At 43.9% G+C, this 24,482-nt stretch overlaps 1 protein-coding gene across 1 annotated transcript; it reads left to right on the top strand.

The window, feature by feature from the left end:
• Window positions 1–4,882: 4,882 nt before the first annotated feature.
• Window positions 4,883–17,321, top strand: LOC106561475 (tripartite motif-containing protein 16). Its single transcript, XM_082968292.1, has 6 exons — window positions 4,883–5,558; window positions 7,424–7,519; window positions 14,289–14,522; window positions 15,126–15,285; window positions 15,411–15,470; window positions 15,707–17,321. Exons 1-6 carry the CDS (start codon window positions 4,962–4,964, stop codon window positions 16,213–16,215), a joined length of 1,656 nt encoding a protein of 551 aa, XP_082824418.1. The 5' UTR covers window positions 4,883–4,961; the 3' UTR covers window positions 16,216–17,321.
• Window positions 17,322–24,482: the final 7,161 nt, after the last annotated feature.

The following is a 24,482-nucleotide window of genomic DNA, read 5'->3' as shown; positions in this document are numbered from 1 at the left end:
ACACACTTTTGACCCCATTCCAGGTAAGCCAAATGACACTGATATGTTCCTAGCTGACATAGAGGACGCATTGGATGGCTACCCGAACGCTACAGGTTCTGACAGGCTTTACCTGTTGAAGCGAACGTAGAATAGACACGTGACAAGGTTCATTCGTATACAACAGCAACACATGCAAATGACTACGCTAAACTTGCCACAGCTTTGAAAATAGAATTCAGAGGCTCTGCGACTCGCAACGACAGCTCACTGGCTAACACTGTCAAACAAGCTCGGAATGAACACCCACAAACTTAATATCATAGGCTTCTTCAGCTTACTTTGGCCTACTCACTGAAACAGGAATGGAAGAGCTGTTACTATTCAAACAAATGTTTCTGTCGAACATGTATCCCACCTTCATTACTTACTTGGGACCTAAAGCCCACGTTGGCTTGCCAATCTTACAACTCAGAGAGCTTGCAAGCACAGCTTTTGAGGCACCAAAAGTACGCAACACTAAGAGCCCTACACTTTGAGGTTTCACTCAGACTACCTCGCCTCTCACATTGAGACTCATGCTGAAACTACACTTCCAGGACGTATCGCTTGCTCACCCTGTGTATGTTACCAGCATCGAATCTGAACCCCTGCTACTCAGAGCAGACTTGAATTGTTTACTCCCACTTATGGATTGGAAAACCAACCAAGTATGGTCACAGGTAACAGTGACTTCTCCACTGACCACACTGTCTACTCCTAATCCTAGCTGCAACACAGTCATTCACAAGGGTTATCTGTCGACAGCACCGCTTGGGGAAAAAACTTGGTGAAGAATCTGAGCCAAGGAGATATTACGATATCTCGTCACATTCAGTCAGCAAACGTGATTGACCACTGATTTCATGATTTCGAGCCAGCAGTCTCTGTGAATGAGCAACTTCCCTCCTCCTTGAAGTCGTGCAATACTGTTGCTGAGATGAACTTCTCTTGTCCTTCGTACACTTCCGCAAGCACTGCGGCCGTCTCAAGAATAAAAGCATCAGCGTGCAGAATGTACTCTGCTTCCGATGATACATTTTCAGCTTTGAAGGGGACTGAAACCCCTCACAATATAACTCACGGCACCAGTCCCGCAACTGACCCGAGGACTCCCACTGGCGAAACACTGTGCGATATTGCAGACGGATATCCTCCTCTCAGTTCACAGGTACTGGAACAGTTGCCACATGTGGACGCTGTGGTGACAGACAGGCCTCGACAGCCACTGAGTGTTTTGAAGCACAATCACCAGAAGATTTGGTTGAAAGGTTACAGCTAATCTGTAATGAACCTCGTCGAGGCCGGTGGAGCGGTCGAGACCACACGCAACACCGCACGAGGCTGCCAGAGCAGAAAACAAATCTAGTTGTAAACTTCCCCATGAAAACAGAGAGGAGCGGACAGGCCCCTCAACTGGGATAACCTTAGAAAACATCTAAGATATTACTGAGGTGTACCCACACTGGTCGTAAAAGAAGTCCACCTCCAAAACACTTTCCACCTCCAAAACAAATGGCAACAATAATCATTCCTCGCCATGTGTAGTTTCAACTACAATACAAATAGTAAAATGCTCTAATAAATGCTCAGGGTAATATTTCAGAATAAATCGGTAGGATAACTGGTCCCCTTGAGTACCAGTACCAATGCCAGCATAGTCAGTCCAGCCACAATCAGTAGGAAGGTTAAAGAGCTCACAAGTCAAATTGCTATTGATAACAGTGACATCGGAGATAGTAGTCACTCAGATTGCAACATGTGGAAGAGAATCTCCAAAACACTGTTCTGATGGCATGTAAGAGATATATCTTTAACCTCTATGGGCTAGGTGGGACGCTTGCGTCCCACCTACGTAACAGCCACTTGCAGCCTGTGGCGCGATTTTCAAAACCTTAAAAATCCTATTACTTCAATTTCTCAAACATATGACTATTTTACAGCTATTTAAAGACAAGACTCTCATTAATCTAACCACACTGTCCGATTTCAAAAAGGCTTTACAACGAAAGCAAAACATTAGATTATGTCAGCAGAGTACCAAGCCAGAAATAATCAGACACCCATTTTTCAAGCCAGCATATAATGTCACCAAAACCCAGAAGACAGCTAAATGCAGCACTCACCTTTGATGATCTTCATCAGATGACAACCCTAGGACATTATGTTATACAATACATGCATGTTTTGTTCAATCAAGTTCATATTTATATCAAAAACCAGCTTTTTACATTAGCATGTGACGTTCAGAACTAGCATACCCCCCGCAAACTTCCGGGGAATTCGCTAACATTTTACTAAATTACTCACGATAAACGTTCACAAAAACCATAACAATTATTTTAAGAATTATAGATACAGACCTCCTCTATGCACTCGATATGTCCGATTTTAAAATAGCTTTTTGGTGAAAGCACATTTTGCAATATTCTAAGTACATAGCCCAGGCATCACGGGCTCGCTATTTAGACACCCGGCAACTTTAGCACTCACCATAATCATATTTACTATTATAAAAGTTTGATTACCTTTTGTTGTCTTCGTCAGAATGCACACCCAGGACTGCTACTTCAATAACAAATGTTGGTTTGGTCCAAAATAATCCATCGTTATATCCGAATAGCGGCGTTTTGTTCGTGCGTTCCAGACACTATCCGAAATGGTAAAGAAGTGTCGCGCGCATGGCGCAATTCGTGACAATAAAATTCTAAATATTCCATTACCATACTTCGAAGCATGTCAACCGCTGTTTAAAATCAATTTTTACGCCATTTTTCTCGTAGAAAAGCGATAATATTCCGACAGGGAATCTCCTTTTCGGCAAACAGAGGAAAAAATCACAAAGGCGGGGGCGGTCGGGTCACGCGCATAAGCCCAGAGTCCCTTGATCGGCCACTTGAGAAAGGCGATAATGTGTTTCAGCCTGGGGCTGGGATGACGACATTCTGTTTTTTCCCGGGCTCTGAGCGCCTATGGACAACGTAGGAAGTGTCACGTTAGAGCAGAGATCCTTGTCATTGTCTTCTGCTTCCAGGCCCACCAATCCTCCCTGTGTCATCGATTGACATCCGGCGTACACCGTGAGACACCTCCTGAGTGTTCGACCACGGGGCAGGGGTTTCCAGTACCTGGTTGACTGGGAGGGTTATGGCCCAGAGGAGAGGTGCTGGGTCCCTGCTAGAGACATCCTGGACCCAGCCATCATCACCAACTTCCACCACCGGCACCCCAGTCTATCAGTTATGTGCTCAGGTAGGACAACAGGTGGCGCCCCTAGAATGGGGGTACTGTCACACCCTGATCTGTTTCACCTGTCTTTGTGATTGTCTCCACCCTCCTCCAGGTGTCATCCATCTTCCCCATTATCCCCTGTGTATTTATACCTGTGTTCTCTGTTTGTCTGTTGCCAGTTCGTCTTGTTTGTCAAGTCAACCTGCGTTTTTGTGTCTCAGCTACTGCCTTTTCCAGTCTCTCTTTTTCTCGCCCTCCAGGTTTTGACCCTTTCCTGTCCTGACTCTGAGCCCGCCTGCCTGACCACTCTGCCTACCCCTGACCCTGAGCCTGCCTGCCGTCTGGTACCTTTGCCCCACCTCTGGATTATTGACCTCTGCCTGCCCTGACTCTGAGCCTGCCTGCCGTCCGGTACCGTTCCCCCACCTCTGGTTTACTGACCCCTGCCTGCCTTGACCTGTCTATTGCCCCTGTTGGATTATTAAACCATTGATAATTCAACGTTGTCTGCATCTGGGTCTTACCTTCATACCTGATAATATTATCATATAATACAATATAATGACTAGAATAGAAGAACAGTTTTGACATGAAAGCACAGCCAGATGTTTTAGTCCTTTAGCAGAAGCTCTTATCCAGAGCAACTTAGAGGAGAATTATGGTTAAGAGCCTTGCTCAAGGGTACAAAGACAGAGCTTTCACCTTGTCCGCTCAGAGATTCAAACCAGCGACCTTTCAGTTACTGTCCCTACGCTATAAACCACTTGGCTACCTGCCACCTTGACAGTGTGTCTCTATACCTCTCAGTCTCTAAAACACTCGGATAGTTGTCACCTTGACAGTGTGTCTCTATACTTCTCAGTCTCTAAACCACAAAGCTACCTGCCACCTTGACAGTGTGTCTCTATACCTCTCAGTCTCTAAACCACTAGGATACCTGTCACCTTGACAGTGTGTCTCTATACTTCTCAGTCTCTGAAGACACCCAGCCATGGTTAGGATTATTAGAGAAGCTTTTCCTCCTGAAAGACAGTTTCATTACATTTGGTTTCAGAAATAATGTATTGGGTATGTTCATAACCCTGTCCACCTATACGATGTGGGGGGGATCTGTATGACTAAGAAGAGATACAAAGAACTCTGATTGTAAAACATCTTCTCTTTTTAGTCCTAGATATGTCTAGGGTTACTGCTGAATGTAGTACCTCTAACCCTGATCCTAGACCTAACAGTAATAACCACACTGTAATGTAAAGTATTACCCCATTCTCAATGATCAGTCAATACATACAGTATTCATTTCAACTACAGAACATTGGATCAATATCAACTCCCCTCATTACAACCACTTAAGAATTATTATAGACACTTATAATCAGTGTTATAACACATAAGTGTATAAATAGCCATTTTAAAGGTCATTAAAATAATTAGAATATGTACTTCATAGAAACTGTTACCCTTTATATATTCTAACCACTCCATTTAATATTAAGGGTCCTAACCTAGGAACTAAAATATTTGTCTCCTTCTCGACGTTGCATGCAGTTCTCTCTCTCCCTTCCTCTAACCCCTCCCTCCTTCCCTCCCTCTAAACTCACCTATCTGGCAGAACCAGAAAGTCCATACCTCCCAAAAACGAACTTCTGTGGAAACAAAACGTATCTGAGTCTCTGTGTCGTCTGTCTTTGTGAGAGTGAACAACCATTAAAATGGCCCAGAAGGGAGTTCTGCTGGACCAGGGCCAGTTCTGTTGTTCTGTCTGTCTGGATCTACTGAAGGAACCAGTCACCATCCCCTGTGGACACAATTACTGTAGGAGCTGTATTGAGGGTTGCTGGGATCAGGATGTTCTGAAAGGGGTCTATAGCTGTCCTCAGTGCAGAGAGACCTTCATTCCAAGGCCTAATCCGAGGAAAAATAACATGTTGGCTGATATGGTGGAGGAACTGAAGAAGACAAGACTCCAGGTTGCTCCCCCTCCTGCTCTGTGCTATGCTGGACCTGGAGATGTGGCGTGTGATTTCTGCACTGGGACCAGAAAGCAGAAAGCCCTCATGTCCTGTTTGGTGTGTCTGGCCTCTTACTGTGAGACTCATCTCCAACCTCACTATGAATTTCCTGCTTTGAAGAAGCACAAGCTGGTCAAAGCCACCACACAACTACAGGAGAAGATCTGCTCTCATCATGACAAACTGCTGGAGGTTTACTGTCGTACCGATCAGCAGTGTATCTGTATGCTGTGTACAATGGATGAGCATAAAGGCCATGATACAGTGTCAGCTGCAGCAGAGAGGAATGATAAACAGGTAAGACCAGAACAACCTGTTGGTGACTGTCTGATAAACAAGGAATTAATGATACAGTAGGAACTAAGGCTGTGTGAATATGAGATCATTCAAGTGAAATCAATCCAGGGCAGAACAAATATGAACACAAACTTGAGTTTATAGATATGTTAACCCAGATTCCAGGGTGGCAGCGTAGCCTAGTGGTTAGAGCGTTGAACTAGTAACTGAATTGGTTGCAAGATCAAATCCCTGAGCTGACAAGGTACAAATCTGTTGTTCTGCCCCTGAATAAGGCAGTTAACCCACCGTTCCTAGGCTGTCATTGAAAATAAGAATTTCTATGTGCTTCCTGGGTGGCACAGGGGTCTAAGGCAGTGCTAGCTGTGCCACAAGAGACTCTGGGTTTGAGCCCAGGCTCTGTTGAAGGTGTGACTGGGAGGAGTGTGGGGCGGTGCACAATTTGCCGAGCATTGTTCTGGTTAGGGAAGGTTTGGCTGATAGGGATATTGTCTCATTGCGCACTAGCTACTCCTGTGGCGGGCTGGGTGCAGTACATGCTGACGAGGTTGCATGGTGATTCCTGGCTTCCACATTGGTGCGGCTGGCTTCCGGGTTGGATGTGCGTTGTGTCAAGAAGCAGTGTGGCTTGGTTGGGTTTCGGAGGACGCATGGCTCTTGACCTTCGCATCTCCTGACCAGTTGCAGCGACAAGACTGTAACTACTACTAATTGGATACTATGAAATTGGGAAGAAAGGGGGGAAAATAAGAATTTGTTCTTAACTGACTTGCCTAGTTAATTAAAGGTTAAAATACATTTATCACCATTTTTTTAAAGACTCAAACCAAGTTTATTCACCCACTGGGTCAGACAGCTGCAAAGACAAAGACACAAGAACATATTTTTATAACCTCATACAAGACGAGATCAACTCCTTACACATCTAGACGGCCAATACATCTGTGTTGCTAGACAGGAACTTAATTGGTTCCTGTCACTGGTGTAGTCATGGCCCTGCCTGATGCTAGAACCTTGGTGGGTGTGGAAGTGTGTGTGAGATAAGACTGTAGTAGGAGGGTCGTTGGGGTGGGCCTCCTGGCCCCTCCCGAGTTTCTTCTCACTTATCTGTGACTGAACTTAGACGAATTCCTGGCTCCTCCCTAGTTCTGCAGCTGGCCTGCCTTATCAGAGACTAACTAGACTGTTGAATTCCTGGCTCCTCCCTAGTTCTGCAGCTGGCCTGCCTTATCAGAGACTAACTAGACTGTTGAATTCCTGTCTCCTCTCTAGTTCTGCAGCTGGCCTGCCTTATCAGAGACTAACTAGACTGTTGAATTCCTGGCTCCTCTCTAGTTCTGCAGCTGGCCTGCCTTATCAGAAACTGAAACTAGTTGCCCTTTGTCTCCCTCTTTAGGAACATTGATATTCAACAATAACATATTTGAACAGAATATTTCAGCACTTCCCCTTGTCTCTCTCAGTAACTTTCCATACACCAAGTTCCTATCCACCCTTCATTGACCCCAACATATACATTCCTTATACATGTAAAGTCATCAATACGTTATAGTATGGTAACATGAATAAGTATATTTCAAGCTAGAAATCAACAAGTCAAACATCATTATCATTTGTTATCAAACTTCATTATCATTTGTTATCAAACACCATTATCATTCCTTATCAAACACCCAATCAGCGCCCTGATTTGTGTTCTGTTAAAACTATAATCATTCACATGACTACATAATAATATATTTTCACACAGACACTTCCTCAATATTTGTATCCTTATATTCTATGGGCCCTATGTCACATTACTATACTATTGATCTACTGGACTAATAAAGCTTGATAGCTCATTGAAGAGTGATTCTCCACAGAGGCAGCTGGGGATGAGTCAGCAGAAGGTCCAGCAGAGATTCCAGGAGAGAGAGAAGAGGCTGAAGGAGCTGCAACAGGCTGTGGAGTCTCTCAAGGTGAGTATTGTTGACCAGAGGAGACATACCATTTCACTTCTCTCCTCCAGTCAGAGAGAGAGTAGAGAGACAGGCCCCTCTCCAATCCCACTGACCCCACGGTTGGGATCAGGCTGTCTGGACCCCTTTCAGAGAATAGACTGCTTAAGTTAATGTAACTGACGGGATATGAACCCAGGTCTACCGTGGGATAAACCAACATCTTGACCGTTACATCAAGAGGACATTCCCTATTGGGCCGTGATCAGACTGATCATTGATTTACAAGTGAAAGGCGGGGATACCTCATCACATAACCATGAGTAACCATGACTGACTCATGTCCCCTATACAATAACATGGATCTCTCTCTCTCTCTCTCTCTCTCCATTCAATTTAATTCAATTCAATTCAAAGGGCTTTATTGGCATGGGAAACATATGTTTACATTGCCAAAGAAAGTGAAATAGATAATAAACAAAAGTGAATTAAACAATCAGAAATGAACAGTAAACATTACACTCACATTACACTCACCAAAGTTTCAAAGGAATAGACATTTCAAATGTTATAATTCAAGTAAAAACAGAGTTTATTTGTGCTTTCAGGGTGGGTGGGAAAGGAGTTGGGTGCAGATGAATCACTGAAGGTAACCTGTAGTGGACTTGTGATATTTGTTTGTGTTTCTTCTGACCAGAGAGAGTGGTCGCTCGGTGTCACGCAACTTGGGTCAAGATCTGTTTCTTGCTTTGCTCTTAGGAACAGGGCTCCATTGAAAGGAGTGATTTCTGGGGTAGCGTTAGTTTGGAGGTGGAGCAATTGAAGTTGAAGACTCCTGGTGTTTGTGATGCCGTTTGGTGTGAAGCAGACCAGGTGGTGAGCGTGGTGAAACAGACAGAGGAGTCACTGTCAGTCCTTTTGAGTTTTGAGTCTTTACCCGACAAAGTCATGTTAGGATATATCAGTTATCCTGTTAGAGTCTTTGTGTTGAATCCACTGAGCTGTTTCAGGTTGTAACGCCCTGGCCATAGAGAGGGGTTTTTGTTCTTTATTTTGGTTAGGCCAGGATGTTACATTGGGTGGGCGTTCTATGTTCATTTTTCGATGTTTTTGTATTTCTTTGTTTTGGGCCGTGTGTGGCTCTCAATCAGGCACAGCTGTAGTTCATTGTTGCTGATTGGGAGTCACACATAAGGAGCCTGTTTTTCCTTTAGGTTTTGTGGGGGATTGTTTCTGTTTCGTGTTTGCACCTGACAGAACTGTTTGGCTGTCGGTTTTCTTGTTTTTGTATAGTGTTCACGTTGTTTAATAAATTCCTGAAGATGAACACTAACTCCGCTGAACCTTGGTCTACTCTCTCTTCCGACGGCCGTTACACAGGTGCAACGTTTATGGTCATGTTGCAGCAGTTTGTAGGAGGGAGATTCCAAGATGTGGGAAGTGTGCAGGAGGTCATGGGATAGAGGATTGTGTAGTTTCAGTGGATAAGGTTGTGTGTGTCAACTGTAGAGGTGTCCATGTTGCCGGGGATAAGAGGTGTCTGGTGAGAGAGAGGCAGGTTGAGGTGGTTAGAGTCAGAGTAGTGTAGAAAGTAGAGGAGGATGGGTCAAGGGTGAGGGATCCTGAGAGGATCCCTGTGAGTAGTAGATCTGTGCCAGCACAGAGGGATAGGCCAACGAGTGATATATGCTTCAGTGAGGTTGGCTTCTTAGCATTCATAGCAATGATTATCAACTGTAACTCAGAAATGGAATGTAAATCACAGAAAATAGATGTTGTGGTGGCAGCTACAGAGAAGTATTTGGTCATATGAGATTTGACTTCAGAAGAGTTCCAGGGTGTGTTGAGTGGTGGTGTCCCGTCCTCCTAGATCATTGGCATGGTGCAGGAGCAGATAGGGTCAAAGTAGTGGAATAGGGTAGTGGGTTTTTAATGACTGTAAGGTTAGTTGGCATGGTGCAGGAGCAGATAGGGTCAAAGTAGTGGAATGGGGTAGTGGGTTTTTAATGACTGTAGGGTTAGTTGGAAAGGTGTTTTTCAGTATTATATATATTATTTTGTTAAATGTTCCTTTCCCCTTTTCCAATTTTGTATCACAAAGTAAAATAGATTTATATTATTGTCCAATTGGGGGCGGTAATTCAACATATTGGATGCCAACCGCCGTTAAACTCCAAAGAAGAAGAAACGTTATATTATGTCTATGTACAGTGTTGTAATGATGTCTCTCTCTCTCATTCCATCACTTTCGTGGTAGTTGGTTGTGTGGGTCTCTGGTTGTGAATGGGATGCTGACAGACAATCGTTGATGGATATTTATAGAGCTCTGATCAGGACAACAATTGATTACGGTTGTATAGTTTAACCTCCCTGGGCGAGGTGGGACGCTTGCATCCCACCCTAGTCAACAGCCAGTGGAATCGCGTGGCGCGAAATACAAATACCTCAAATGCTATAACTTCAATTTATCAAACATATGACTATTTTACACCATTTTAAAGACAAGACTCTCATTAATCTAACCACATTGTCCGATTTCAAAAAGGCTTTACAGCGAAAGGAAAACATTAGATTACGTCACTCCTAGGACATTATGTTATACAATACATGCATGTTTTGTTCAATCAAGTTCATATTTATATCAAAAACCAGCTTTTTACATTAGCATGTGATGTTCAGAACTAGCATACCCACCGAAAACTTCCGGTGAATTTACTAAATTACTCATGATAAACGTTCACAAAAAACATAACAATTATATTAAGAATTATAGATGCAGAACTCCTTCATGCAATTGCGGTGTCCGATTTTAAAATAGCTTTTCGGCGAAAGCACATTTTGCAATATTCTGAGTACATAGCTCGACCATCATGGCTAGCTATTTTGACACCCACCAAGTTTGGGACAACCTAAACCTTTGCTGTTCTTCGTCAGAATGCACTCCCAGGACTTCTACTTCAACAACAAATGTTGTTTTGGTTCCAAATAATCCATAGTTATATTCAAATAGCTCCGTTTTGTTCGTGCATTCAGGTCACTATCCGAAGGGTGACGCACATTTCGTGACAGAAAATGTCAAAATATTCCATTACCGTACTTAGAAGCATGTAAAACGCTGTTTAAAATCAATTTTTATGCTATTTTTCTTGTAAAATAGCCATAATATTCCAACCGGGCAACGTTGTATTCATTCAAAGGCTGAAAGAAAAAAATGGAGAATTCTTGTGCATGCGCATCTCAGTCTCACTGTCCCCAGGCTGAACACTCACAAACTCTCCTGCTGTTCTTCGCCCATAGACAGCAGACACCCCATTCCACTTTCTGGCGGCTTTAGAGAGCCAATGGAAGCCGTAGAAAATGTCACGTTACAGCACAGATGCTGTATTTTTGATAGAGATGCAACAGAAGGACAACAAATGGTCAGACAGGGCACTTCCAGTATGGAATAGTCTCAGGTTTTGGCCTCCCATATGAGTTCTGTTATACTCACAGACACCATTCAAACAGTTTTAGAAACTTTGGAGTGTTTTCTATGCAGATCTACTAATTATATGCATATTCTCATTTCTGGGCAAGAGTAGTAACCAGTTTAAATCGGGTGCGTTTTTTATCCGGCCGTGCAAATACTGCCCCCTAGCCCCAACAGGTTTTAAGGAACAGCAGCAAATACTTGTCTTCAGAAGCTGGACAGAATCCAATATATAGCTTTAAGGATATGTATTGGTGCATTTAAATCAACATCTTTATGTGTCTTACTAGTCGAGGCAGGTGAGATGCCTTTGGGTATACGGCGTAATAAATTGTCATTATCTTATTGGGTTGCAAGGCTGTGAGGTTGGGCATCCCACTGCTACTGTTCTAGATGACTGTTGGGAATATACTAGTAGACAAGGCAGTGGTTTTGGTTGGACAGTTGTAGGTATCAATGTTATTAAGGAGAAATGAGAGAATGGGTGTAGTAGTGAGATTCTGCTGGGTCCCAGCACATTCAGGTGTGGAAGGGAATGAAATTGTAGACCAGTTATCTAAAAGAGCTTTAAAACAAGATATAATATATATTAATGTTCCACTGGGTAGAGGTGAGGACAAATGTAAGATCAGAGACATTTTGATAGGGACTCTGGGCACAAGGGACGGCAATTATATGTCCTCTAAAGGTCGGTGGACCAAGATTCAAAGGTCAGATTAGGAAGGAAGAGGGGGGGTTTACACGATTGTGCTTAGGACATTGTACATTGAACTGGTCCTTACATCTGGTTGGCAGCATGTGAATGGTTTGTGTCTGGAGAGTATTGTCAATGAAACGGTGGAGCATGTGTTGTTATATTGTTGTAAGGATGTTGAAGAGAGGGAAAGATTGAAGTGTAGGGTTATTGAGGTTGGATGGGGTTGGGGGGTTTGGAAGGGATTTGGGGGATGGGGGAGGGTCTATTAGAAGTTAGTAGGACTCTTTTTTATTTTCTCAGAAGTACTGAGTTAGGTAGGAGGATTTAGAAATGGTGTAAACCGTGATTGAACACACTCCAGCACAGTAGGTGGCGCCATGCACCTTTAACGTTGGTTTGAGGACCACCATTATATCATAGAAGAAGGTGTTGTGTGAGGGTTTTGTGGTTCCTGAGGAGGGCTACCATTCTTTTTGCGTATTTTCCAAATGTATTTTGTAGTTGTTAATGGTTTATTTCTTAGTTTCCACTGTTTATCGGTTAGAGTTGAGGGGGGAGTAGGGTAGTTTGTTTGGGAGGTGTGATGTCCTCAACCGAGTGGAGAAGAAAAGCTGTCTCTTCAGGTGCGTTCTGGAGAATGGTGTGGAGGAATTATTGATCATGGTCGGTGAACAGGTGGGAGAGGAACATATACACTCTGTATCCAGAATGAACAAGGCGGTGGTTGTGGTAATGTAAAAGGTGAGTCTTGTTGCCCGGCTAGTTACCAGTATGATTTATGTGAGGGGTGTGTTGGTGCTGATTTCGACAAGAGTAGTGGTGTCTAATCTGCCTCCGTTTATTACGGACGAACAGATCCGTAAAGAGTTGGTTCGTTTTGGTCAATTTACAAGTGGTTTTCGTTTCGTGGCTCTCGGCTGGGTGTCTCTTTTCATAGACAAGTGTTTGTTTCTTAATTAATTTCAAGGTTAAACAGGGGAGGGGTGGTACACAGGGTTTGTTTAGGGCAGACAAGCGCGACCAGCCGGCAGCGGGGGCTAGGACTAGGCTAGACACTACATTTTTAACCACATTTACTGATAAAACTAGTTCATTGCATCCGCCAAGGAGCCCAGTTATATAATATTACCATATGAAGTAAACGTGAACAAGCGGGCCTTATTTGAGGTCATGTTTCACCCTGCCAGCTCATATTAGTTGTATTGAAAAAAACAGGTCTTATTTTAGGTATTTCACACTGGCAGGTCCTATTAGTTGTATTGAAAAACAGGTCTTATTTTAGTTGATGTTTCACCCTGCCAGCTCCTATTAGTTGTATTGAAAAAACAGGTCTTATTTTAGGTAATGTTTCACCCTGCCAGCTCCTATTAGTTGTATTGAAAAAACAGGTCTTATTTTAGGTCATGTTTCACCCTGCCAGCTCCTATTAGTGGTATTGAAAAAACAGGCTTATTTTAGGTCACTATGCCACCAACTCACCTTCTGAAAGTTGTGGTGGGGCAGGTTTGAGACAGTCTAGTTTACGTTTACATGTGAGTCATTTAGCAGACACTCTTATCCAGAGCCACTAGGGTTAAGAGCCCAAATCTGCCTAAAAAAAGCAATTTACAGATTTTTCACATAGTCTGCTCGGGGATTCGAACCAGCCACCTTTCAGTTACTGCCCAACGTTCTTAACCACTAGATTACAAACCACTAAATGTTAAACACAAAGTCAAATGGTCGTAGATAAATGGTAAGCTGGTTAAATAAAAGACTGCTGTTATAACTTTCAGACTGCCAGTGTTTTGGGGAAATAGGGACATGTCTATTTCTACAATTATCTGTAATAGATTTATTTTAATGGTTTGAAGTTCTACACCATTTTAATCAGGATAAACTATTATTTCTAATGATGTAAGTTTGAGCAGCTTAGTTATGGTATGTCTGTTTATTTCACTAAATATCTCACAATGTGTAAATATAGATGTATTCTTGTCAGACACCATTTTAATCAGGAGAATCTCCTCTTTCTAATGACCTAAGGTTGGGTAGCGTCCTCTGCTGTCATCGATCACTAGACCAGAAATAGTCAGAAGTTGCCCGTTTTTTCCTACTTCCTGGTAATGCAGACATAAACACACTTGGCACCATCGAGATGCGGATGTTTACTTTCTACACCAGTTGTTATTTTTCAGTTTGGTCCTAAGAACAGGTTTTAGTGGTCAAATAAAAAGGTAGACATTTTTTGGTGCCATTTAGGGGAAATGGAATTCTAAGGATCATTCCAGTCAGAAGAGGCTCTGTGAAGGTTCGTTTCAATTCATTTGCTATGACCTCGCTAGAGTTCCAGCTCAGACAACGTTCTTTGGCCGTTTTGACTCGTTCTATTGTCCAGCCTACTAGGACTCAGGGGCAGAGGCTGGGTCTAGCTCTGCTACGGGGCAGGCTACTGGAGGGGGGACCAGGAGGGAGGAGAGTAGAGCAGGGCCAAGCTGTGTTCTGTACCTGCCTGTCCAGGAGGGGGGACAAGGCCTGGTGGACCTGGAGAGCAGGGTGGCATCGTTCTGACTCAATGAGGTGCAGAGGCTACTGTACCTACTCTCTCTCTCTCTCTCTCTCTCTCTCTCTCTATCTCTTAACAGCGCTCTGCACAGGCAGCAGTGGAGGACAGTGATCAGATCTTTACTGAGCTGATCCGCTCTATTGAGAGAAGGAGCTCCGAGGTGAAGGAGATGATCAGAGCATCAGAGAAGGCTCAAGTGAGTCAAGCTGAAGGACTCCTGGAGCAACTGAAGCAGGAGATAGCTGAGCTTAGGAAGAGAAGCACTGAGCTGGAGCAGCTCTCACACACAGAGGATCACATCCATTTCCTCCAGGTAACTACACTGTCCCTCTCTGTCTGTCTGTCCGTCCCTCTCTCTCTCTGGCCGTCCGTCCCTCTCTCTCTGTCTGTCCGTCCCTCTCTGTCTGTCCGTCCCTCTCTGTCTGTCTGTCTGTCTGTCTGTCTGTCTGTCTGTCTGTCTGTCTGTCTGTCTGTCTGTCTGTCTGTCTGTCTGTCTGTCTGTCTGTCTGTCTGTCTGTCTGTCTGTCTGTCCGTCCCTCTCTCTCTGTCTGTCCGTCCCTCTCTCTCTGTCTGTCCGTCCCTCTCTCTCTCTCTCTCTCTCTGTCCGTCCCTCTCTCTCTCTCTCTCTCTCTCTGTCCGTCCCTCTCTCTCTCTCTCTCTCTCTCTCTCTCTGTCAATCCCTCTCTCTCTCTCTGTCCGTCCCTCTCTCTCTCTCTCTGTCCGTCCCTCTCTCTCTCTTTCTGTCCGTCCCCCTCTCTCTCTTTCTGTCCGTCCCTCTCTCTCTTTCTGTCCGTCCCTCTCTCTCTCTCTGTCCCTCTGTCTCTCTTTCTCTCTCTCTCTCTCTCCCTCAATCTCTCTCCCTCACACTCTCTCCCTCACTCTCTCTGTCCCTCTCTGTCTCTCTCTCGCTCTCCAGAGTTATCAGTCTCTCTCCAGTGTCAGTGTATCTTCAGACTTACCCAGTATCGTGGTCCGTCCTCTTCAGTACTTTGGAGATGTGAGTAAGACTGTGTCTGAACTGAGAGAGAAACTAGAAGACTTCCTTAAAGGAGAATGGACCAAGATCTCCACTACAGGTGTGTTGAAAACAATAAGAACATCAACTTTAGACCATTGAAAGTTCCCTACTAGTCATATACATGTAGAATATGGTATGATGATAACATTCCCTCTCTCTGTCAATGTGTTTGTGTGTCTGTAGTGAATATAGTGGAGGTTGTACTGCCTCCAGAGCCCAAGACCAGAGAACAGTTGTTACAATGTGAGTCTCTTTATTGTGAAGTAACTAACAGTCTCTTTTTACTGACACTCCTAACAATCCCTCTAGAAATATATAGCAATAGTAGATCTAATCAAAGACTGGGTATCTATCTGACTCCTCATATTTCTCTGATTTGATCTCTGCTGTGCTCTAATCAAAGACAGGGTAGATACAGTATCTGACTTAACTTATTGTTCTGACTCCCCTCATTGGTCTCTGCTCTGCTCTTCTCCCAGATTCCTGTCAGCTCACACTGGACCCAAACGCAGCACACACACGCCTCTCTCTGTCTGATGGGAACAGAAAGGTGACCTGTACAGACCAAGACCAACCATATCCTGACCATCCAGACAGATTCACCAACACCTACCAGGTTCTGTGTAGAGAGGGTCTGTCTGGACGCTGTTACTGGGAGGTGGAGTGGAGTGGTGGTGTTTATACAGCAGTCTCATATAAAGACATCAGCCGAACAGGGTCATATAGTGGATTTGGAGACAATAACAAGTCCTGGAGTTTACTGTGCTACAGTGATGGTTATTGGTTCAGACACAATAATGTTGTGACTAAAGTATATGGACCTCAGTCCTCCAGAGTAGGAGTGTACCTGGATCACAAGGCAGGTACTCTGTCCTTCTACAGTGTCTCTGACACAATGACCCTCCTCCACAGAGTCCAGACCACATTCACTCAGCCCCTCTATTCTGGGTTTTGTCTTACTGGTACTGCTGAGCTGGTGAAACTGTAGTAGGGTCCACATAGATACTAGTCATGCTGCTGTAGTCTATAGCTGAGCTGGTTAAACTGTAGTAGGGTCCACATAGATACTAGTCATGCTGGTGTAGTCTATAGCTGAGCTGGTTAAACTGTAGTAGGGTCCACATAGATACTAGTCATACTGGTCTAGTCTATAGCTGAGCTGGTTAAACTGTAGTAGGGTCCACATAGATACTAGTCATGCTGGTGTAGTCTATAGCTGAGCTGGTTAAACTGTAGTAGGGTCCACATAGATACTAGTCATGCTGGTGTAGTCTATAGCTGAGCTGGTTAAACTGTAGTAGGGTCCACATAGATACTAGTCATGCTGGTGGTGATGGTCCCCAGATGTGATGTTTCATTCTGCTCTGAATTAAAATTTAAAAAAAAATCAATACTTTCACTTTGATTTTTTCTGACTGATTTGAATTTTAAGAGATTTAAGGTGTTCATATATGATAAAATACAATGTTTTAATCTTGTACATTTCCATGAATCATGATGTATGGTGTTGATGTATATTGGTTGTCATTCAGAACCATTGATATGTTTTCTCAGTTGGTTCTCTGTCGCCATGTAATTTTCCTTAGTGGCATTGATCAGCTTGTAGGCTCGGCCCTAATTGATGTGTTCTCTGTCACCTGGAGCTGCATGGAAAATGGTCCAGGAACAAAAGGACAATTCAGGACTAGTCAGCCCACTACAAGCTGGAATCACTTACTTTCTACTAAAGTATATGGTCTGGTTTCCCAGACACAGATTAATCCTAGTCCTGGACTAAAAAGCATGTTCAATGTAGATGTCCAGGAAACCGGCCCTAAATGTGACATCTTTCATCCTCCCATACTGCTCAGTCCAGCAACATTAAACCTGTCCAGCAGGTGGTGCTATTGACCAAACAATAAAACCAGCAGCTATCTTGACTTGCCACTCAGTATATCAGTAATGTTCAGAATAGTACTTTAATATCATTGGAGATTGATGGTCTTTTTAATCCACTATCCAGAGTCAGGAACAGATGAAGTTAGGTCTGCTACTGTTCAGGGATTAAATATGATTTATGGTGATGGGAAATAAAAAATACAACACTAAACTTCATCTAGTAATAGTTTTCCTTTGTTATTTATTCCAAGGTGTATCTTTAACTTGTAAATGGATTGTGTGGAGGTGAGCTAGTGGTGTGGCTGAATATTCCAGTTGTGTTTAGGCATCTTCATGTCTGACATCCCCCAGTTCTGTTCAGACCCATTGAACTGGGTCACATTCTAAATGGTGACTTGTATTGATAGTCCATAATGGACCTAACTGTGGTTAACCAGACTGGAGGGGTTCTGATCACATATTCCCTCATCTCCACAACTTTACCTGATGTTCTCTCTCTCTCTCTCTCTCTCTCTCTCTCTCTCTCTCTCTCTCTCCTCTCTCTCTCATATATATTCATATATATATATATATATATATATAGCAGACAACCTCAATATGGTTTCATTCCTGTAGTAATCAGAACACATGGGGTGTGCCCCAATTATCTCCTTTCTAAGTGTGAACTTGTCCACTTCCCTTCATGGATTTAAAGGAAATGACTGGTATATGTAAACTCCCTCTACTCCATGTCAACACCAATCCAATGCTTTTACATTTGTGAGGAGTAGAGAAGGAAAGCTACACTTCAGGAGATAGGAGAGATTATTGGGACGTCCCCATGGAGAGATGATAGAGGGATGTGAAATAGGAGAGAGGTAATGGTTGTACTCCCCCATGGAGAGATGATAGAGGGATGTGAAAGAGGAGAGAGGTAATGGTTGTACTCCCCCATGGAGAGATGATAGAGGGATGTGAAAGAGGAGAGAGGTAATGGTTGGACTGGACTTATTTATTCTCTCATTAGGGTTGGACTTGAATACTTTGAGCATTTCCTTTAGTCTTCCAGGTGGGTGGGGTTTGTTTGTACTTTTAGGACTTTTCTATTGGTTCCATTACAACAAACTCAATCAACCACTGCTCATTAAGTATTCAACATTATTTTAAATAGTATTTGAACACAGGTATGTTTCCACATGCAATAAGCCTGTAACGTCTTGTACGATCTCAGGTAAAGGTGTTTCAAATGGAAGGGCAAGTCTCACCACTGAGAGGAAAACATCACTGGTCCACCTCTGCATCAGGTCAGCTATGTTGATCAGTACTGTCCCAGGGATGCTGGGAGCAGAGATGAACTCCCCTGACCTGGTACCACCTATGGAGTTGTCATTTTAATATCAGTTTAACCCCATTACTGCTATAACACACATCAACCATGTTAATAGAATGAAATGGATCCAGGTTCCATTTATTCTACAATAGATTTAATCACAGGTCACTTGGTAAGTTTGTTAATATCATCATCATCATCATCAAATGTATTTCTAAAGCCCGTTTTACATCAGCCGATGTCACAAAGTGCTGTACAGAAACAGTCTATGTTATGGAAAGAGCAGGTGTCCTTAATGGTTTGTACACTCAGTATATGTTGTGTCTACAAGCTCATTCCCACAGAAAACTGCAGAGGGAAGCAGTACCACCCAGTCAACCATCAGACTCCATTGTGAGACGCCTCACAGAGGATATTCAACCATCATTGCAAATCCAAGATGTCAATATCAACAAGGTGCTGATCAGTAAAGAGAAGAGAGACTAACATTCTAGAATGATCCCTTTTTTCTGCACGGTTCTCACAGTGAAAACAACAGGATTACAAGAGTGTTCTACGCTTTCTTCATCTGATCCAATTCAAAGTTGACAATTATTTTATGGGATGAGAATTAAGTGGAGTGACTAATCTTAGCTGGTCTGAGAAAACTGATGAGACTTCTCTGCTTTATGTATACATTGGGCCATTTAAAAAGACACCAATCTGTAGAATCTCTTCTCACAGTCAGTGCAGTGATGAGGCTTCTCTCAAGTGTGTATCCGTTGGTGTGTTTTTACATTGCCCAATAGGGAGAAACTCTTGCCACATTAAGAGATGAAGTAAGGCTTCTCTCCTCTGTGTGTTCTCTGATGACCCTTTTAGTTCAGCTGTTGATAAAAAACTAAATCTACAGTCAGATCAGTGATAAGGCTTCTCTCCCTTGTGATTACCTTGGTGTCTTTTTAACTGGGACAGTCGAGAGAAACTCTTTCCACAGTCATAGCAGGAGTAAGGCTTCTCTCCTTTCTGATTACCTTGGTGTCTTTTTAACTGGGCCAGTCGAGAGAAACTCTTTCCACAGTCATAGCAGGAGTAAGGCTTCTCTCCTTTCTGATTACCTTGGTGTCTTTTTAACTGGGACAGTCGAGAGAAACTCTTTCCACAGTCAGAGCAGGACTAAGGCTTCTCTCCCGTGTGTATATGTTCATGTCTTTTTAAGTTTTCCAGTAGAGAGAAACTCTTTCCACAGTCAGAGCAGGAGTAAGGTTTCACTCCTGTATGTATATGTCTCCAAAGTGGTCTGAAATCAAGATGACTGCAGGTCTCAATCCCAAACTAATGGGGGGAAATGTCTCCATCTAATAAGATGGTATTTAGAGGTATCGAAAAAAAATAGTTGGACAAACTTTACTATTGGGGAGAACAAATTCTATTAACATACATACAGTGCATTCAGAAAGTATTCAGACCCCTTCCCTTTTTCCACATTTTGTTACGTTACAGCCTTATTCTAAAATGGATTAAATAAATCATTTTCCTCATCAATCTACACACTACCCCATAATGACATCACACTACCCCATAATGACGTCACACTACCCCATAATGACGTCACACTACCCCATAATGACGTCACACTACCCCATAATGACGTCACACTACCCCATAATGACAAAGCAAAACAGATTTTTAGAATATTTTGCAAATGTATGAAAATTAAATTTATATATATATACACTGCTCAAAAAAATAAAGGGAACACTTAAACAACACAATGTAACTCCAAGTCAATCACACTTCTGTGAAATCAAACTTAAGTCTATTAGGGGGGGGACCCGGGTGGGCGCCTCACCCTCGGTGGAGGCTCTGGCCCCGGGCGTGTTCTTTCCCCCGCCTCCACCTTAGCCCTACCCCTCTGGCCCGGGCTGGACCACTGTGGAGCGGCATGCTCAGGCTCCGGAGCTGAGCCGTCGACCGGAACAAGATTGGGCACCGGTGGACCGGACACGGGCCGTGCCGGACTGGGAACACGCACCACTGGCTTGGTGCGGGCAGCAGGAACGGGCCGGGCCGGACTGGGAACACGCACCACTGGCTTGGTGCGGGGAGCAGGAACGGGCTGAACAGGACTGTGGACATGCACCGTGGCAAAGGTGAGTGCTGCATTTAGCTGTCTTCTGGGTTTTGGTGACATTATATGCTGGCTTGAAAAATGGGTGTCTGATTATTTCTGGCTTGGTACTCTGCTGACATAATCTAATGTTTTGCTTTCGTTGTAAAGCCTTTTTGAAATCGGACAGTGTGGTTAGATTAACGAGAGTCTTGTCTTTAAATGGCTGTAAAATAGTCATATGTTTGAGAAATTGAAGTAATAGGATTTTTAAGGTTTTGAAAATCGCGCCACAGGATAGCAGTGGCTGTTACGTAGGTGGGACGAATTCGTCCCGCCTAGCCTAGAGAGGTTAACGGACCATCTTGTTATTGCTCCATCCAAAGACTGATATGTCAGAGAAACTAGGTTGTATATCTAAAGTAGTAGTTAGAGGGGTATTGGGTATATCCATATTTAGCCTATTACGGGTCTGAGGTATCCACATCATCTCCAGTGTTGGTTGTTACAACCATGGCATTGTCAGCTATACCCTTGAGCTATCTACTTGTTACCCTATCAACTGCCACGATCCTGTCTGCAGAGGATCAGCTACCAGTCTCTGCTACTTCATTACCCAACACATATGGGTATCTAGCAATTAGGCCTAGTATGGCAGTAACCAAACATGCAGCCTTTACAACCTGACCTTGGAATGTTGGCACTACAACTGAGACTGTGGATGCCAGTGGTGATATGGCCACGGCCCTTAATTTCCTTACACCTCACACAGAGGCCAAGATCAAGGATGTTACCACCGAGCCTCTTTCTACTACTTTCACTTCAGTCCCAAGGATTAAGGCTCTTCCCAACCGCACTGCTACACCTCTGCAACTTGTATGTCCAAACTCGAATCCTCACCACTTTATGACCACTAGCTGGCTTATCTTGACAGAGGAGGACATAATGTACAGGTTATATCGCATCGAGCAACGGGGCCATGTCTCCAAATAGAAGGACTGGTTCAATATACAGTCAGGGATGAAGGTTACCCATAACGTAACAAGTAAAGACACCTTAATGATATATGGTGACACGTGCAACCACACTGCAACCTACCAGTGTAAGAGGTCGGCTAGAGTGGGCTACATCCATGAAGTGCACAGTTTCTCTGTTTCAAATTGCACCGTTGCGAGGAAAGTACACATTGGATCCCATGTTAATGTTTTTGCCCATGTTAATGTGTTTGCCCCTGTAAACACATCACCACGTCTGACAGCAGCCAGTTTCCCACTGGCTATAGGACCTATAGTGTGGTTCATCTCTATTTATTAACCTTGCTAGCTTCAACTCCCGTATCCTGCATAAGATACCACCTGCGTCCCTGACTTGTACATTTACATCGTGTTAGGACTCCACTCGGGAGACATAGAATGGCTTCTGCTAAACCTCCTAATGCCAGAAACAGAGCCCCTGCTAAGGTTACTGGTGTACCACCGAACCCGCTACCCTTGATCCCCGAGCATAACAAATATGTCTACAAGCCAGCCCCGATGAATTCCTTCGTACATGACATCGTAACGAGAGCACGTGCCAATAAGGTGAAGATTGAGATCCCTACGACCAAGTACGGCACTGTCAAACTGGTGCATGTCCTGTGCGCCGCTTCAGATGCCAACGTCTGGAGCCCGAATGTGAGAAAGCCTTGGTGAATAGTCTCCCCTTGAGAGAACACCACAAAGCCTTCCTCTCACACAACATGTTTGTGACCGTGATCGGCGCTGTGGTTGCCAGAGCTCTAGAACAAGCAACCAGGACTTGTGAAGACACTCTGGACCTGCTTGCCGATCGCTACTATGTGAGAAGCATTGCGTGTCACGACTCTAGCAAGACAAGTGCAATTGAAGCAGCTGCGTACTCTGGTATCATGGCCGTACACATGGACAAGGAAGCCGCGGCTGTAAACAAGAAGAAACGGATCCTGCTCAACAAACGTTACAGAGGTAACCAGACCGAAGAAGTAGTGCAAGCATGCTCACTGGAGAAGCTGTATATTGACAACACGGATGACATGTCAGCCATGGCAAACATTGGATTCAAGCACCATTATGAGAAGAACCCCCATCACCCTGAGCACTTTCATCAGGATGAGATCGACGATATGAACCTGGTGGAAGCAATCGTCGATGGCTTGGCCTGTATATTCGAAAGAAACACGGCACACACAAATGTGAAAACCTGGCTGGACATGTACAATGTCGAGAGGTTTAAGGGTCAGAATAAGGACCTTGCCGTGAACATCATAGAGGCTCTCGGGATGTATATCACGGCCGCAGATTATACAACCCTGCAGACCTTCAGGGGCTCCATATTCTCTATCATTGGAAAATCTATCCCATGGTCCCGTGTGACGATGACGGAATGCTGCAATCACAAAAGGGAGCCCGATAACCCTTTAACCAGGCGTGATTTTGCACCATGTTTTGTAACTAACAACTAACCTCACAGATGATTTGTTTACTTGTTCTGTGTAACCTTTGAATCTTTATTGAACCAGATATGCTGTTCACCTATGTTATTTGTGGCATGTATATGCATTTAAGTTAGTTTATACAATGCTTTGTACAATGAATAAAGAAATTGTGACTCAATGTAGACCTGTGACATGTCTTTATTCCTTTCTGTGTTGGTAGTCCCATTGAGTACATATCATTTCCTACTGCTAGTGGGGAATAGCCGTAGTTGCTATGTCACAGCCCCTGACACACTAACAGAGTACAAGGACAATTCCAAGTCCTGAGGCAACACACATCGTCCCTCAGACATTCACAAGTCTATCTGAACCAGAGGTTATTGCCATTAGGCTTGGTCGGCTGTGTAGCTCGAGGTCGGAAGGGCTAGTCGTTGCTTGATGCAACTGGTAAAATGAAATATCCAAAATGGTTATAAAGGGTGAGGATGTGAACTAGATCTTACACTCAACATCACCTGGTCTGATGATATTGAAATGGAACCCCTTAATGGATATTGTCAACAAGCACAGTCTTGTACTGTAACTGCAACAACAACAACAGTTACTCAGATCAAGTCCAGGAGGAAACAGCACCTTGTCCCCCGTATGCTGTTCAGGTACGAGCAAGACTGCACTCCGTTCACCCCTTTGGATCGCCACGTGTTAAAATTTCCAAAATTAGACTTTGGTATGCCAGAGATGGGTAAGGTTGAACTGGAGCAAGCCTTGGTGGACCAATTGTCTCTGCACAGTACAAACACTGCAAACGAGACAGGGGTGGATCACCCTAATCCACAGGAGCTAACCAATGATACCTTCACCGACAACCAGAACCATCGGTTAGCGGCCGTTAGCTGGTTTGCTAACATGATACCGGTCGACATGATCTACACCCAGAAGCACCACTCTGTCTTTATGCCGGCTGTGAATGTCATGGACCGATACATAACCACCTGTGTAGACCTCGGAGAGGACCTGTATCAGCTGCTGACAAACATCTCTAACATCCGAGCTGCATGCCTATCGCTCTCGATTAAGATGCATAGTGTGAACACAATTTGTAATCTAAAGGGAATTGTCAAGCACAGGGACTGGGTAAACAAGGCATGTGTTACAGAATCTTCCAGATTCAACGTGTACATCTTGTCAGATGTACAAGGGATAGAAGAGGCCGAGAAGTGGATAATTACCAAATTGAAAGGATCCGTTTTCCCCGCACACAGTAAAAACATGATCAGTATACTGTGCAAGTATCTCATCCTGGAACATGTTCGAGAACACACGTCCCGTACCCTGTCACCTATCCATGTGCTGAATGAAAGTGTCAAACTGGTAGCTGCCAAGCTGTTCTCTAAATGTGCATTGGACATTAGGTTGTTACGCTTCAAGAGTTGGAAGTGCATCGCTGTATGCTGCCTGCTCGGAATGATCACGGTGTGCATTATGGATCCCAAGGAGGGACTCCGGCTGGAAAGCAGTTTGATGTCG

This window comes from Salmo salar, chromosome 23 (assembly GCF_965601325.2).
Source record: "Salmo salar chromosome 23, fSalSal1, whole genome shotgun sequence".
NCBI classification, from domain to species: domain Eukaryota; kingdom Metazoa; phylum Chordata; class Actinopteri; order Salmoniformes; family Salmonidae; genus Salmo; species Salmo salar.
The sequence above is the reverse complement of the archived record's forward strand: the minus strand, read 5'-3'. Positions and strand labels throughout refer to the sequence as shown.